Source organism: Diprion similis, chromosome 6, assembly GCF_021155765.1.
Source record: "Diprion similis isolate iyDipSimi1 chromosome 6, iyDipSimi1.1, whole genome shotgun sequence".
NCBI lineage: Eukaryota > Metazoa > Arthropoda > Insecta > Hymenoptera > Diprionidae > Diprion > Diprion similis.
The window spans coordinates 3052138-3069869 of record NC_060110.1 but is presented as its reverse complement, the minus strand read 5'-3'; the positions used below and the strand labels follow the sequence as shown (position 1 = coordinate 3069869).

The 17732-nt window shown below is 36.1% G+C and overlaps 1 protein-coding gene across 2 annotated transcripts; it reads left to right on the top strand.

The window, feature by feature from the left end:
- The first annotated feature begins 643 nt into the window (after positions 1–643).
- On the top strand, positions 644–14052 carry LOC124407330 (tumor necrosis factor alpha-induced protein 8-like protein). 2 transcript variants are annotated; one of them, XM_046883368.1, is made up of 5 exons: positions 646–896; positions 9868–9946; positions 10983–11116; positions 11888–12159; positions 12727–14052. In XM_046883368.1, exons 3-5 carry the CDS (start codon positions 11107–11109, stop codon positions 13078–13080), a joined length of 636 nt encoding a protein of 211 aa, XP_046739324.1. In that variant the 5' UTR covers positions 646–896; positions 9868–9946; positions 10983–11106; the 3' UTR covers positions 13081–14052. The 2 variants fall into 2 exon arrangements, with proteins under 2 accessions (XP_046739323.1, XP_046739324.1); XM_046883367.1 differs by lacking the exon at positions 10983–11116 and having other exon boundaries at positions 644–896.
- The last annotated feature ends 3680 nt before the right edge of the window (positions 14053–17732 follow it).

Here is a 17732-nt window from a genome sequence, read left to right as displayed (position 1 = left end):
TATTGTATGCCTAAGGGTGCGTTCCGAAATTAGCTCTTAGTGCTGTCAACAATCTTTTATCTCTTTTGCTCCGCCGAGTTCGTGGAAAGCTTTGCCCCTGTCCTAAGGAGTTTTTAGCGCTGCCAGCTAATTTCCTACTATGAGTGCGTTCCGAAATTACCTGACAAAGCTAAAAATTCCCTAGAACAAAGGCTGAGCTACTAATGCACTTGATGGAGCAAGAGAGATAAAAGATTGTTGACAGCACTGGCAGGTAATATCGGAACGCACCCTATATAGCATAGCACAGATTTCCTACTGAAGTGGTTACGATTACGGCTTCGTAAATTGTAAACCGTTCTTCAAATCATCGATAATTCAAATCTCTCGTTCCCCTATTTTTAACCAATAGGAAAACTGCAATCCTAGGGAACCCACACTTGGCATGCACGTACAGTTGTCCTAGGGAATTTTTTCTTACAATTCAATTTTTCTTGAATGGCCGCCATGCGAATGGTGTATAGTTATATTTCAGTGTGTCAGCTGGTGATTATGGCGATGGTAGTGTGTGGTTTCACTGATTTCCCCCACCCATAGACTATTCCCCCACCATTTGACAGGATTCCATGGTAACCGAGCGGGACGTTGATCACAACAGGCGACACTCAGCAACGAATACGTAGTGAGTGACGAGTGAGCAGTGATCTCTCGCGTGTGGATTGTGGGGCTTTTGCGTGTTTTCAACGCTGGACGTAATCGCAAATTTCTTTGAAGTGTCATATTTGGTCGTGGCAAAATAATGTCCAGGATGGCGTAGCAAATACGGATTTCCAACAACAACACATTACACGTTGAAGTATCTGAGGAATTTTTTCAGCCGAACCGTGTCGCTATTTGCGACTTAAACTGCATCCGAGGTTAGTTGTAGGTATAAACCAGTATTTTGAAATTTTCTATTAGTTCTACACATTAGTAAGTATATATCATTTACCTAACCATATTGACGTACAGCTAAAATCTGTGCGAATTAATAAGCATGACCCTGAAAGTATCGAGGTATCTTAATTGTTTACTCAAGGCATGCAAAGACCCTAGAAATTTTGCAAATTTGCATGACTGTTGGTTCTTGATCGGTCCGGGGATAATTATATTTTTTTACACTTATTTAACACATCGTTTAACGAAATCGTAAGCCACGTTTTAACGTGTTTCGAACGACTGCAGGATACTTTGGAGCAGTTTTTGAACCATCTACAATTGTTATATGACAAAAAAGTACGCAAATAATTTTTTGCAAGTTAGCCCAAAAGTTGGAAACAAATGATCGTATTATGCAATTTTAGTTAATCGCAAAACAATATAATTTCCGTTGGGTCCTCACGCTCTTCCGTGGTTTAAAGGGATCGCACGTCTGGCCCGCTACACAAGGGTTGACGGTTCCTAATATATCTTCAGTCAACGCCCTAAAAATATGTCGCATTTATTTGTGCTGTTACAACAGCTCCTACAAGTATGTCGAACGTAATTCCCGCATACATGACGTCGAAATGAATATATATGAGTCAGGAGAAAAGGCATCTTACTGGTGTAAATTATACATATTCTCAAGCTTACTCTAAGTTTGCTTTTTGACAACTGCTCGAAATATATCGCGAAATATATTTTTAATCCGAAACTTGATTTGCACGTGTATGTCAATTAGGAGGTTGAAGTTACGTTATTGTGATGAGCTACGTTTCGGAAAATCCATCATTTTTTAATTTTAGGGATCTGAATCGCAGTAATTTATAATAGGGCAAAGCGGTAATTCATATTTTCAAAACTTAGCCACAAAATTGTAAAATAGTAATTTTTCTCCCAATGTTTACGCTAAATTTACTTACTTTAGCCATATTGAAAATCTGTTAACTTACACGTAAATGATTGCAGCTGCGATTTTAATATATATATTTACCGAAATACAAAAGTCCGTTAAATTTTGAATCTCTTAGCAATACCGCTTACGCGAAACATGTTGACCAATTTATTCATCGACTTTCACCCTCTACTCTTTAGCACTTTATGTGCGTATAAAACACAAAATGACCCACCGTATTATTTGTGTTAAAAAATTCATTTTCCGACTCAAGACTTTCGTAGTGGGACAATGATAGAATCGCCTGAACTGATTTTATGTAAAACTTGAACACACTGACTAGGATTTGTCACGTGCAATGGCACTGCAGTAACATTTATATATTTTTGCTTTGTTCAACACATCACAAAAAAAAATTTTCGTAAACGCTCCGAGGCCTAACTTTTAGAGCTTTTCATATCTTAACGTGATGATATATCAAAATAGCAGCCAAATCGAAAGATTTTCATCTGATTTTTAACTTATAATTGAATTCTGATTTTTATTTTAAATAATGAAATCATACGATTACTCGCCCGCTCAGACGAGAGTACAAGAATGAAGTGCTCTTGCAACACGGACCAATGCGCGACGTAATGAACGAAAGAACGCGTTAGTCATAAAACGGACTCATTCGTCCGGTTGTGATATCAGTAATGCCATTCAGGCAATGCTATCTATACTCGAGTAAACTACCGTGATTGTAACAAAACACAATTTTTTTTACCGTCCAATTCAATTTAGATATCATAGAAAGGCGCTTGTTGCATATAATTTGCAAAAAATTATATTTTTTTACCATTTTACCGACAATGAAAAAAGTTTTACTGAAATTACAATCGATTTCTATAGCAAGAGATCATGATTCACATTTTCTGCTGCAATTCTGCTCTTCGTGCATAATTCTTCGTACTTGTTGGTCGAAATTCGAAGCGACGTGCCACACGACAACTTTATAAATTATACTCTGTAATAATGTAAGTCTGTAAGTTAAATGTACCATTAGTACCATAAAACTTAATTTTGCATAAACTGAATGCGTCTCGATTACACAATTTCATTCTCGCACAGTAAAATCAAAGTCGCTACATATTTTAATACTGTAAAATTATACTTCATCACATCGCGTTTCAAAGTCGCGTGAGCAATGCCAGAGCTTGCGATGTCGTCTTTACTTTGATACGTGAAAATTTTTCAAAATATTTGCTCTTTCTAATTTGTCACAGTTGTTATTAAGCTATGCTCATTCAAAGTACCGCACGAAATTTACAGCAACAATAATTGATTGTTGTATACGCTCGAATACGCGAGCTGTACAATAATTGTGAATCATGAAGAAACTGAATGAAGTAGCTACTCGTATTGCCAGCTATACCCACTTGCATGTAATTACACGGTAAAAAGCGATATACATTCATTTTTATTACTTTCACTGTATATACAAGTGTAGGTACTCTAAAAATGCTCTGCATGCTTCATACATGAACAAAGAAAACCTTGTTTTCTATACATAGCACAGAGTTAGATTTACAAGATTTCTCGCAACGTGTGATGTTGCCGGTAGAAAAGCCATCTCATCCCAATTACACCAAATGAACATTCTTAGTACATTTATTTTGTGTATTTTTTTATAAATTAAATATTTTATTTAATATTTTGTTATCACCTCAAATTTCAGCAATCATTTTATCCTATAGAAGATTTTTTATCAGTCCACAGTTGACGAATAAGTTTATTGCATGTTTGCTAATATCGTTGTCTGCAGACTAACAACGTTATGTCACACAGAAAATGAACCTAGCAATATTGAGCTGCATCACTTATTTACCGTTTCATCTTACACAAGTGATCAAATTTCGGAATAAAGCCCCGGGATGAAAATTAATTTTACCATGCTGTTTCAAAAAGCTAATTGTAATTTTGCTGATCACAGATGTTACATGCAGATTATTATTATTATTATTCCTGTTTCGTAACTCGCGGAAGCCTAAAAAATTGTTGTTGGCCTTGGGTACGATCTACGGTAAAATAATAGAGCAGTTTGTTCTCGTAATTAGAAAAAATATACTTTTTAGAGAGAGATAGACGTTATTACTAAAGTAGCGGTGGAATTACTTGACCGACGTATAGTTCAACTAACTACATGCGAAAAAGTTGTCGCAGATGAAATGCAATGTTTTAGCCGGTTGAATATCATTCAAACGAGAATTGTTTACATAGCAAAATCTATAAATATACTTCATCATTTCTTAGCGTACAAAAGTTGGACAAATATTATATACTTTTTGAATTTTTTCTTCTCAACTTTAACTTTATACTTCACATCGCTGTTATAATTTTATCCACTTGGTTATTTACGCTCAAGGGTCCCATGTATATATGCAATGAGAGGAAAGATGTATTCAATTCACATCGTCCAGAGCCAGGTGGCATGGGGTGTCTTTTGAAAAGTCTTGGATATTAACGAACGAGGGGTTCTTACCAGTTGCACAGCTGCCGGTACCCCGGCAACAGCTGCATCTTCGCGGTGCAAACCGTTGGTGATACGTTCGTTTTACAACGCAACTTTGGAAGCGATCAGATCTCTTCTTCTTTTTTTACCTCACGAAATAATAATTGATATGATATCTTGTGAATACAATAGTCCAGAAACATTGGTGCGAAAAAGAGTAGAAATGTGTTCCTATATTATGTTAAGACATATCATCTGGTTTTACATTCCACGTACTAGAAAATTGACGAGATACGTGCACTGAATAAAAAGTAGTCAAACAGTTAGACAGAAACTTTTTTATTATCGTTTGATGCTTTGCACTTCACTAAAAAAGGTTGCAAATTTTTATGTCTTCGCCAATTGAACGTCAGTAAATACGTTTAACAGACCGTCGTTTCAATCAATATTATTGTTTTATTGTCACATTATTCGGTCATACTTGAAGTATATATCACAAAAAAAAAAAAAAAACACCATAAGGTGTTTTCTCAACTTTTAATATGACCCGTTGAATAAGTACAAAAATGTCCAAGAAACTGAGAGGAAAAATTAGTCGAATTTTCAAAGAATTCTCTATGTTTATGTCTACTCGGCATATGTAGGACATTATTAGTATGATAACTGAGTCACTGCAGCGATTAACTGTATGACGTCTCGTCACTATTCATTGCCAACGGCACCCAATTAGTCGGAGCCACAGCAATTGCCGTTCCATCTTGGTTCGTCAAATTGTGGTTGATAAAGCTTTCCGTTTATATTTACTGTCGCATGAATCTTAAATTGTATGCTATAGTGATGTGAATTTATTTCTTCAAGCCTGGGTCAAAACCCACAAAGAACATCGTGCAGAAATTTTCAGTAAATCTGAAGGAAAAGGCACGCAAAATTTCAAGAAAAACGTAGACTTCACGATATTTTCTAGTACGTGAGATTTTTCTGCTGGAAAGAATTTTCCTTCACGTCGAACTATGCTTTGTTTCTCGTGAAAGCACGAACGTCTAGAAATATTATACTCGGATGTGGTAACTACGGGATTATGACTAGCCAATTATGTAAAAAAAGCCTAGAAAAAAATCAGGAAAAACATGTAATTGCGTTATACATTCTAATGCACACAGAGAGAAATTTTCTTAAAACCAGAATATACATATGCGTACAATGTATATGGCAATAATTGTGTCAAGGCTATCATCCAAAACCTTATATTATAAGTATTTGCTATCCGATTTATTTAGGATTTCAGAAACGTTCAAATAAGGCACTTTGTAATCCTCGTAATTTTTTCGATTTGGTATAGAGAGAGAAATACTTTCAACTTTGTTGAAATTTGCCAAAAATGTTGTTCAGATATAGGCAAAGAAATTTTAATTCAAAGTAATGTTTAGTAGGAAGTAAAATTATTCGATTCGACAAAAAAAGTGATCAACACCAGCCATTATTAGGTTGTCTTATTTTGTAAATTAAACTATTTTTTTACATGTATCAGTGAATCAAAGTATCGATCAATGTTAAGTAAAGTAAAATTCTGGAATGCATTCTTTCGGAAGTCTAGGTTTTCAGTTGGTATGTACATATCACTCCTAGTATCACTACTTTCTTCGAAGTTTCGATTACTCTGAAATCCACTCTGTTTCTGCATCAATCCATCAGATATTCACAAACGATAACTTGAGGAAAAATTGAATAATTATTTATTCATAAATTGGGCGAGCTTGTCATACCACTTGAAAAATGCCAATTCGCTAATCTAGTGTTTCCATTTTTCATTCCTGTCGGTTTCTGCAAAATATGCAGATTTTTTGTTACTGTATTTAAGCAGAAGCAAATCACTGTTTCTGTAATATCATTTAATTACTTGGAAGAGCTTCTACACACACACACACACACACAAAAGCACACTACTTAATTGGCACATTTTCGACTGGTAATATAGATATTAGTGTACAACTATTTACAAAAATAAAATAATTTATTTTTTCAAAATTGCAATTCTTCCCCAAACACTCATCGATTAATTATTCAGAATTGATTTTTTTTGTATCTCATGCGTCAATTCTAGAATCGAAAAGACAATAAAAATTAAACGATTTTTTATAAATATATTTCGCATCACTATAGCTCGAAGTCCGCAGGGATTGGCAAGAAAAATGTTGAGTTCTTCCCTGTGCGTGCGAGAGTCCCTGGTTTACAGAAAGCTCACGCTATAATCCGTACACATACCTCCTTGCATCGTCGTAATATAGGTGATGTTGCGTGTAGTATTGATTTTCAGCAGCTCTAGGAATGAAGACGTTGCATTATACTTCCAGTTTGCCTGAAGAAGTACGTATAAGCTCGAGTGTGTGTAAATATATTTAAAAGATTCGAGTTGATTGTCCCGAGAATAAGATCTTACACTCGAATTCAATACTATTGACATATTCGCTGTTCTAAAATGAGCAAAATGAGACATGAACAATTCTCTACAATTTGTCTGAGCATATGGGGAATTGAATGTTTTGGAAATGTTCACTTTTGACAATACAATTTCATTTTTTAGTTAGAGTGAAATATTGCGATGGAAAGACGTTTGATTATATGGGTCTCATGACATCCTTCACAATACACCTTAGGTTCAAAAACACTCATCTTTATATGAACTAGATGCCATGTAGTATAAGCAGCTTTGTAACTCTTATGACAAATACAAGTCATGCTGCTTGTGGTCAATTTTTCAAATACAACATGGCGATTCACCCGAACTTTTATATATGTAATGTGTGGCTCAATAAACTCGAGTGCAATAATTTTATGCGAGGTACTTTCGCTAATGAAAAGAAAAATCGTTTCCAACACACGCAAAATATCGTAATGGAACTGTTTGTATACATTGTGGAAAAGGAGGTGGGGCAGAAGGGAGGACACTTACAAGCGAGTATCGTGATATACCGTGTGTCCATGAGGAAAGTGCGCATCTTATTATGCGCGTGCGTCAAGTCATTCGAATTTTATTGGCCGACAGTTACCGCCTGATTGAGCAGCCGACGCAGTAGGTATCAATCGCGAGTGTCAGATAATGTCCCTAGGAGCCCATAGCTAACGGTGGCCTCCTAGGGACATTTTCTCTGAGTTTTAGTTTTATCTAAATAAATTATAGCCTCACGGATAGTTTAGCTTTCTATTAGTGAAAGAATTTTTATAATCCGTTCAACAACAAACAAACTATTCCTCTTTATATCATTAAGTAAAAAAATAGTCATGGTGGGAGTCTACAGAGTCGACTATTAACTAAAATGACTCGTCACAGAATGAAACGAACGAGTAAATTTTTCACTGTTTTAAAACGATTTTAAATGAATAATCGATATTCAAGGATTTGTTCATAATTTCAGTCTCTTTTTTTACATTCTTAGGGGAGTTACTTAAATAGAAGTCTTAGAATAATGAAACCGCGATGTATATGAGACGTTACCAGAAGACAGTAAAACTTATCCCGTCTGTTGAGCCAAGAGAAATAACGTCAACTCAATCCGCCTAGTCTGCAACGTAGTTGACTAAGTCACAACTCACGATATAGACTTGTCTACCTGTGCTCACTCGATCGTACGTGTTCGATAAACCAGGTATTTATTAATTTAGCCTGAGGTGCAGTATGTCGGATTTGGCGATGACGATTGCCCAGGCAGTTGGCCATCGTCCGTTACAACACATAATCATACATGTATCTATGAAGCTGGTGCAAAATTCGAGTCCCTCTATCTTATGGTTAATAACTTGCCATTATTTCACAGAAACGTAATCGCAGACATGAATTCATTGGTCTGAACATCAATGACCTCTGCCATTGAAATAAAAAGTTAGAAAAAATCGAGGGAAACCAGCGTTTAAAAATCTCCACCATCATTATTTGCAACAATGATACAACGAACACTAATGAAATAACACCTTCACTACATTGTATGCAATAGAAGTGCAATTATGAGAAAATTCGAATAACGGAAGCTCGGATATCAACAATTTGAGAAAAGTTTTCGTAATTGGAACGTTCATTATGCTTGAACTCTAATGTTTTTTATTCGTTCATAATGTTTTGGGGCTTGTTTTTATTGTATAGAAATATTCAGGGATCACCTAAAATTTTTCTTAAAAAAAGTAATTTACAAATTACTTTAATATTTGATTAATACTTACACCTATTGCTTCTACAAGTCAGGGACTTCACACGTGTCAGATCATGAATGCATCAGACAAATTCGCACGAAATGATGTGATGGCGGATCGGGTCGTCGGCTGAGATCGGAACAGTGCGGAAAGATTCGGTAGTTTTTCAGGAGGTTTTTTATATAGTCGTTTAGAATGTCTCTTATAATCAAATCCTAGTTACGGAAAGTATAAATGCCTTTCAATTCAATACGCGTTTTTATTGTGAATATAAAAGTTTAACCTTGGACAAAATACAAAATTAAATAACGCATGTATTTCAAATCGCTACTCGATACTCTCATTTGAATATTGTCGTAGAAAGAGGCTGTTATTGAATTTTGGGGGAAAACACACTAAGAATTGACAAAAACCGTGACCAGTTTGTTCAAATTTCACTGTTAAAAGTCGAAATCATTAAAATTTCTGTTACTGCACTCATTGTCAGACAATTGAATAGTTATCAGTCGCTTTACTTCATGTTTTTTGCATGAGATGGGAAGCACTCTAGTTTGTAAAGTGTACTAATAACAATCGCCATTATGTTCGTGACTTTGGTGTAATTCATACGGCATTGCGTCAGTGTCTGCATTCACACCGTAGAGAATTCGTATGGAACTACATGTGAGAAATTAAAGTTGGTTAGAAATTTCATGCTTCATGTGCGTATCGAATACTTCGTCTAAATGGGGCCACAGAATTCTTATACACACACGATCTACATTATACTCGTATTATCTACTTGCAAATAGTCGTATTTCATGCTAATCAGTTGATAGCTTATATTTTATAATTAGAAAGTGTTCCATACCAAAAAAAAAAAAAAACTCTTGTGCAGAGTAAACGTGGCAGCTTTCGTTGTTTTTCGTGTTCCCGAAAAATCCTTCAATTGTACACCGCAATAACTTTACCTCCGTGTAACGACTATCCTGTTATATGGGAAACAAGTTGTTACAAATAAAATACGCTAAGATTACATTATTTTCAAAACGTTGCACCAAAACGATGGTAATGCTGAATTGTAATTTCTAACATCCTCTTTGCATCCGATTATCCAAAAAGCATTTTTTATGTTTTTATAACATCTTGCATATTTTTTTTACGTTGAAGCTATGTCCTTTTTTGACTGGATCAATTCTTGTTGCCCAAGTCCATTATTATACATTCAATTGCTCTTCGTTATAAAAAGTTGTAGTCAATCAAACCCCAATTTAGGGATCTTTCGGAAATATTTTAGAGATATATTATATTTCATGCTGTATGGTTTTATTAACGGTTTATTTAACATAACGGTAATTTTTTTAAATAATTTTTGTTTTAGCTGGCGTGGGGAACTGCAGTTATGGAATTACAGAGCTGGCTACTTTACCATCTCGTAGCAGTCACCGACTGTAATCAAGGTAGGCAGCCATGATTTTGAATTTGTTCATATTATAGATCCCGACGGTAACAAAAAATATTACGAAATATGGGAATGAAAATTCAGTCAGTCGCAACAATTTTCAGGAAAGCTATGCAAAACATAGCTTTTCTTTTAATCCGTATAGCTCGACTGTTGACATGACGTAGAATACAAATACAATCTTGATTTACTATTTTTAAATGCACATAAATCTAGTACAGTGATATGGACGGTTTTTCTAAAATGACTTTTGAATGTCTTTTGGAATACATATTAAATTATTCCCCTTGTGTTTTTATTCATAATTTCAAACTTCGATTTCAAATTCGATTGTAGCGCTCTAATTAATGCTTCGTGGTCACTTGGGGTCCAAACGACCCCACGCGTTCTTGGCGAAGGTGACTGGCCTACCCTCTACTGCTGCTTTATTTTATTCCGAAATGAACCCTCCAGATAGCAGAATAAATACTTTTTTTGGAACACCCTCTATGGAGTTACTTTCTGCCCTCATAGTATCATATCTCAAGAGTATAACCCTGAAATTATATGAAAAATTGCTCTTTTATCCTGAATTCTTACGAGTTATTCGGAACGATACGGTCTTGATGTTCATTGCGTCTTCGTGTGAGCAGCGTGTTACAGCCAGAACATGTGACCACGGAGGGTTAAAAATCAATTTTTAGCCATTTTGAATCCAATTTCACCGAAGTCCATCCAATCAGAAATCTCAAGATTAAACGATCAAGTTTGAAGATATAGTAAAGAACTTTGAGTTAATTTATATCAGTTTATCTTACAATAATATTACGGACAAAAGAGTCTGAAGATTTGCAAGTTTTGTTAGTTTGTTATATATCCCTGTTTATTCTTAAATATAAGGAGCGAACATCGAATTACACGTCATTGTACTTACGGATTTTCATAAGTTTATATTTAATTCTATCTTTATTACGCTTCAGTTTTATTTTTCGACCTATGATTAATTTGAATTTTGTTTTGGTTTATTAATCATCGCCACGTTTTATTTTGAAAAGCATAATATACCCAGTCGTCTTCAGTTCGTTTGGTTCATTTTCCTGGGTTTTGAACGACGCGCGACTTGCCTTATCTGCACTTTTTCTTTGGATTCCGGTATCAAGAGGAAACTGCGGTCTACCAATGTTTGATGGTAAGTATGGGAACACTCTGATTGTTAATTACGCTCGTTGTTGCAGTTGTACGTCACATTTCTGTAGGATATATGTCCGGTACGTTTCGTCATGCCATGTCATCGTTGCAAATAGATTGAAATATTCCTATACTGAGTAACTTAAACTGTTATTGACTACTGGCCTAATTTTTTATAGTAAACTAATTCAGTGTATTAATTTTGACAAGAAAATATCATTTCACAAAATAGTGCACAAATTAATGAGAGGCACGATATCTATGACAGCGTCAACGCAGAGGTCAACACGACAAACGGAGTCACCGTTTCGTTTGCACAAACATATTCTTACGGTATACGCAATTATATATCAGACATAATAGACATAAATATTTTCATTCATTTATTGTAATACCAAAAATGAAAAAAAAAAAAAAGAAAAAAACAAACAAGGAGGTACAGTATTATAGGATAACATGTAGATCTTGTAAAGATAATCTTCATTATCTGTATACATATAGGTGTGGCTGATTACAATACTTATATACTAAAGTATACTAACGAAGAAACACGTGTTTAATAACCAGCGCATAATTCGAAACATCAAGTTAGAGTATCGTAGCTTTTGATGATGCGTTTATATTAAATTGAAAACATTCAGCAATGCAGTAAACGATATTTGACAAAAGTTATGAAACTAATTTATGACCCGAGATATAAAAGTCTAAGGTATTTGTCCTAATTACAAACCAACGAGGAGAGTTCTTAAAATGCTTTGAAATTTTCACACAGTGATGCAGTCTGCAGCTACGGGAGGCGGAGGATTTTCGGCTGGTAGTAGCGGCAGCAGTAGGGCTCGCGACCTGGGACTTCGGGCCCAGAAAAAGATCCTGGGACGTGTCGTATCCACCGGAGCAGGAAGATCGTTGCTGATCGATGACGCGACTACATCCTTGCTTGACAATCTTTATAGACTTGCCGAAAGAGCGGCGAAAAACAATCCCGCTTTGGATAGAAAACAGCCAGAGAAAGTTCTGAAAAATATCGTCAAGTTGTCCATCAAGGTGAGACCCCATCACTGTCTTGTCCTCGGTAAAGTGAATAATTGGAAATTTTATTGTTTTCTGCAATTATCTATTTTGAAAAAAGTAAACGTGTACAGTATATGCATACACGGTGTCCATTTTGAATTACGCGCCTGAATATCTCATCAGGGGAGCCACCAATTCGAAAATAACACTTACAAAAGTTGTTGGGTTAAGTAATATATACTTTCAGTTGCCGAAATTCCGACGGATTTAACTTACGTTAAATATCTGTTCTGTTAGATATTACTAAGAATGAATGAATCGTAGTCCCAAGAACAACGAAATATTCGGCATGGGACCGCCTGACAGTTGGCTGTAAAATTCAGCTAACGCCATACGCGAATAGCTGTTGATCCGGCTGTTAGTTCCCCTCACCCTCTGGATCTGACAGAGTTAGTCGGCAGGTGGCCCATGGTCCTTACTGCATTCTTATACTCCTAAAGTCTTATAGCATTGGTGTTCATAACAGGTTGATTAACATTTTCTAAACAGGTTAATCAACATTTTTTTAATTCTCTTTTTTTCTGAACGGTTTATTTTCAGATTGGTCTTTTGCAACGTAATCAGCAACTGGGAGCATCAGATGAGCCAAAAATCGTAGAGATCAGAGCAGCGCTCAGAGCTGTTGCAATGGCCGTTGTTTCTTTTCACGAGCTGGAGTTCAGCTTCGATAATTCTTATTTGACACGATCTTTGGAACGGTGTAGAACAGCTGTACAGTCATTGATAAAAGTTCACCTAACGGACAAATCCCAGGATCGATGCGATCAAGTTTTCGACTTTTTGACCCATCCAGAGTTTCTTGAAGCTGTATTCGGACAAAATTCAGAACTCAGACCAACTCTTGAACTCCTAGTCAGTGATATTAATAAAGCTCTCGATGCTGGTCACCTATGATTTGTAATACTCGGGATATTACAAGTGAATAAGCATAACTCAAATGTCCAAGCGATATTGTAAGAATAAGGTTGAATCAAGGGTTTCAAAGAGGTATGAAGAAGAAAGAAAAATCCTCAAGGTATAAAAGACAAAGCATATGCCTTGTGGCATAGCTTACCAAATCTTACCGATCTTTCGCGAGGATGTAAATGTATCCGGATTTAGTCAGACTTATTTATTCACTGGGTTTCGAGCGTTAGGCGTTTATCGTTTAATCCACACTGCAGGGTATAGTCGTTACCGTAAGTGATTTATAACGTAAACGTGCTCAATAATTCGGTATGCAATAATTATGAAATACTCCCCTTTCTTCTAAGTAGATTTATTATACTTTATTGTCTCATATTTATTCAAGTTGTTAATTAATTAAAGTTACTTGCACTCGGTGTTAACAATACCAATTATAATGAAACCAAATAGGAAGGTGAAAAAGAAAAATGACAATGAAGCCCTGGGACCTCGTCCCCGATATCAACGCAACATTCAGGGTTTCGAAAAATGTCTTAAAAGACGTTGACTCGCTTTTACATACCACATAAAAAAACAAAAAAAAAAAAAAAATACACATATCATTGCATATCATGTACACAATGCATTGAACGCGAAACTTGGTGTGAATTTTTGTACATACGTTGGCACACCTATTTCGCATAGTCATGAAACACTCGCATTAGTCTCACCACATCACATGCACTATAAAATTTCTAATATTAGTTATTAATATCGGGTCTAACCCATCGGTCGAATATACATTTACATGTTCAAGGTATATTGAATACATGTATATTCAATGAAGATTTGAAAATAATGGCAAAGAAAAAGAACACAATTTTTTACACAATATACACCCACTTTACACCTTACTTTAAGTAATAATTATTAACGAAAAAATGTTGTATTGACAGACCGTTAATAAATTATTTGTAAACATATTATTAAGTACGGATTGGTAGCGTCAGTGTTTCCACTAACCTACTATTACTTTTCCTCATAAACAATATTTCCTGATCAAGAGATGATGCTGGTTCATAACGCCGAAAGTAAAATGACTTACGAGAATTCTTTTTTAAAAAAACGTTGAGCGAATCTGTTTAAACTTTTTCGTATATTTAACTCAGTATTTAAACACGTTCATTTCTTATTGGTTTGAAAAATATGAAGTACGATTAGTGGACATTTATACTGATGTTTGCACGCTCTATATCATGCGGAGAAAAGGAGTTTGGTATCGGCATTAATCGAAATGGTTGAAGTTCTGTTGGTTTCACTGTCAGTTCTTCTTTTCTACCATACTCATTGGCTGTGGGCTACGGCGTTTACCGGGCTTGTACTTCCGGTCACATTTGATAAACTTCGTACTTCCATGCCGGGTGTCGCTTGAAGTCATACTTTCAAAAAACTTGTTGCCGCATCATGATTGAGCTCCCAGAATGAAGATTTCATCTGACGGTTCGAGAAATTGAAGAACAGAATTCCGTATTTCTCGCGTACGTAATTGCATAGAATTTTATATCAAATGTCAGTTGCTGCATATATTGATGAAAAATGTGATGACATAAAATATGAATTCATAAAGCATAAAAATGAAGCGTGCGTTTGACCGAGCCGCCAGACAGATGTTATTTTAAGGCAGCTTGAGGTTTGTTAAATTTAACGACGGAACTTCGTACGTGATGAAAAACATCATTTGCGTCAAAGTGAATAGATAAATCATAATATCGGTAAGTTTTAGCCAACATATACGGTAAACAGTAACCACATAAATGATTAGATTGATATAAATCGCCTCGATACACAGTCTAATGCATACTTTGACATTGATTGTGAATATGTTTTTATAATACGCAAGCCGCAAACCCCACGTGGAAAATTGATAAGTTCTTCATGTTTGACGCTTTATAAATAACTGCAGTAATTACTTGCGTTGATTAAGATATTTAATTTGATGCGGTATAATACATTTGTTTCGAATACGAAAAACTTATTTTACTGTCGAGAAGGAGAAAAAATTTCAGTATTACGGTAAAAATGTCAAATTCCAGCGTTAGTATCATCAACAGCCATCAATGATGAATATTGAAAGTTATAGTCGTCTGGTTAGGACGACAATCTGAACAACAATTCCCGAGTCGGTAAATCAACTGATTATTTTCAGTTTTACTGGGCAATGTAATATTGTAAAAATTCTAATGTTATCCGAAATTGCTATCGTCAACGAAGACCTCAAACAAGGCGAGATGGAATGGTGAGTGTTCCGTTTCGATATGTCCAGATCAACCCCACTGTAAGAAGGTTTCGCAATCTAGTCAGATTAACCCGGGTTGAATTTCATAGTCTGGAGCCAGTCGGGAATCGGTCAAGCTGTATTTTGTAAAAGTACCTGGCCCTTTTGCAAAAAAATTGTGTAAGGAAACAAGGTGTGCTCTTGCGCATCCACTGCCGCTTCGGCCATTGAAAATGTGCCCGCATATGACGTCATTTATGTTTAACTATGATTGTCGTGACGTCACGCGCGGGCTATCACGTGACTTTGCTGCTGCGCATCTCCGTTTAGAGCACATGTTTCCAAAAAGTTCATCGAATCATTAAATATTGATGTAAATTGACTTATTTTCAATTTGCTAGTTTACTACTTTTTTGGTGAAAAACAAAACAAACTCGTAACGCATAAAATTATCATTCAAATTCAGTGCCAAATCATCTACGCTATCTGCAAGTAAAAAATAACGTTGACGCATTATTTTAGAGGGGTTGAAGGAAGACCCTAGAAACTTCAGAGAAACGAACGAATTTGTAGAACGGACCTGTTCGCGCTTTTAAGGCGTAGCTCCATCAGATTAGGTTTTAGTTCCAGCGCTCATCGCGAGAGCGCAGACCTGAAGCCTCTTGATAACTACGAACGCACACGATTAAATCAGACAAGTTTTGACCGTGTGCGGGGTAGGACGTCATTTTGTTCGTTTTCCGTAATTCGCCATATCCTCCCTCGGATGACCCTTTTATTCGGACGGCTCTCTATTATGGTCATTCCCTGTACTTTGGCCGCACCCCAAACAGAACAAATCTTAAAGTCATCAAAAAGACGTTTACAGAATTTCTTATGCACCATTTTATGAAGTTTAAGAGATATCTTCATGCCTAATTTACAAAATATCCTTGGGGCTTTATAGACGTCAGAACATGTTGCACAAGATACCCTCTAATCGCCTCCACTTGTGGATTTTTGTTATTATTATTAAAGTAAATTACCAGATTCAGGCTAAGTATATAGCGATAGCTATTGCATGAGCATCAATTTTCTTTTGCATATATCCATTCCGTACTTATATTGTAATTATTAAATCTTGCTTTCGATTTTACACCAGAACAAAGCTTATTAACGACTTGTACGGATTAACGGATTGTGACTTCACAATCCGAGGGACTCCAGGATTCGAGCCTCAAACTTTGCCACCAACAAAATCGATTTGGGTTTTCAGTGTCCAAGAAGTTCGAATATGTCATCGATGGTATCAGTCATCTAATCAAGTTTTCGAAATCAGAGTTACGTCAAACTTTTACGTAAATGATCATATTTTGAAGGGGCTATTGCCGACGATGAGGTAAATCACTGGCGAAATTGTATACACCACATTTCCATTTTCCAAAAATTGTCACATTACCTGATGATATTGACTTGCAACATTTTCAAGCTCACCTAAAGAATTTTCAAATTCCGTCTTTATTTACAAAAATTCCTAAAAGCTTCAACAATGTCTGATAATTCGCCAAAATTTTCCTGAATCATCTTCAAATATCTCCTTATATTACCTGCCCATTCATTCCCAGATCATTCCATCGTGCCCACCTAAAAGTCGGACATTCTGATTGGGTCTTAATTTCATTTTGGCACACAATGAAGAACAAGAAATCAACACACTTGAATTCAGAGAACAGTCGGCCCATCTTTTCGTCTTCGCCTCTCTCCCCTACATATTTAAAACGGCAGCCGCCTTTTATCACGTAAAAATTTATCGCGCAAAATGTTTTCCCGCTGCAGCGTTTACCGCGCAAGTTGCTTCAGCGGCACGACGAAATCTTAGGATAAGTCAGGTCCCTCTCTGTCGAACACGTATCCAAAACCACAATACACCTATTTTGAAAAAAGGTCGGCCACCGGCTTGACACACACTATTCCGTACGAACAATATATATCTTCAGTCAACGCGAAAGGTTGAAGATTTGTGCTATAATTGCGTTTGCGCAGGATATGATATTGAAAATTTAGCGCCGATATAAGCTGCGCGCTACTCGTTCATGCGCGGTAAGTGTCCGCAACGAAAATATATGCGCGTGTTATTTGCGCGCTGTAAAAGTAAGCCTCCGTTTGAAACTCAGCATCTCTGTTTTTCTAGTATGTTCGCTTATAACTGCAGAACTGCTGAACCGATTTCGATTCTTTTTTTTCTGTGGACAGCTACGGCGTCTAGCCAGATTTTGGGCTTATATTTTGATACAACCAGATCAATAGTTCACGAGACATAGCGATATTTGCAAGGCAAGTCGAAACGGGGTCACACAGTTATGCGAATACTGACGAAACTCTGACAGATAGAGGAAAATTATGTTGA

Coding starts and splice junctions, on each gene's coding strand:
- LOC124407330 (XM_046883367.1), top strand. CDS start 9,889: ATGGAATTACAGAGCTGGCTACTTTACCATCTCGTAGCAGTCACCGAC. Junction 9,947..11,887: donor AGTCACCGACTGTAATCAAG/GTAGGCAGCCAT, acceptor ATTTTCACACAG/TGATGCAGTCTGCAGCTACG. Junction 12,160..12,726: donor TCGTCAAGTTGTCCATCAAG/GTGAGACCCCAT, acceptor GTTTATTTTCAG/ATTGGTCTTTTGCAACGTAA.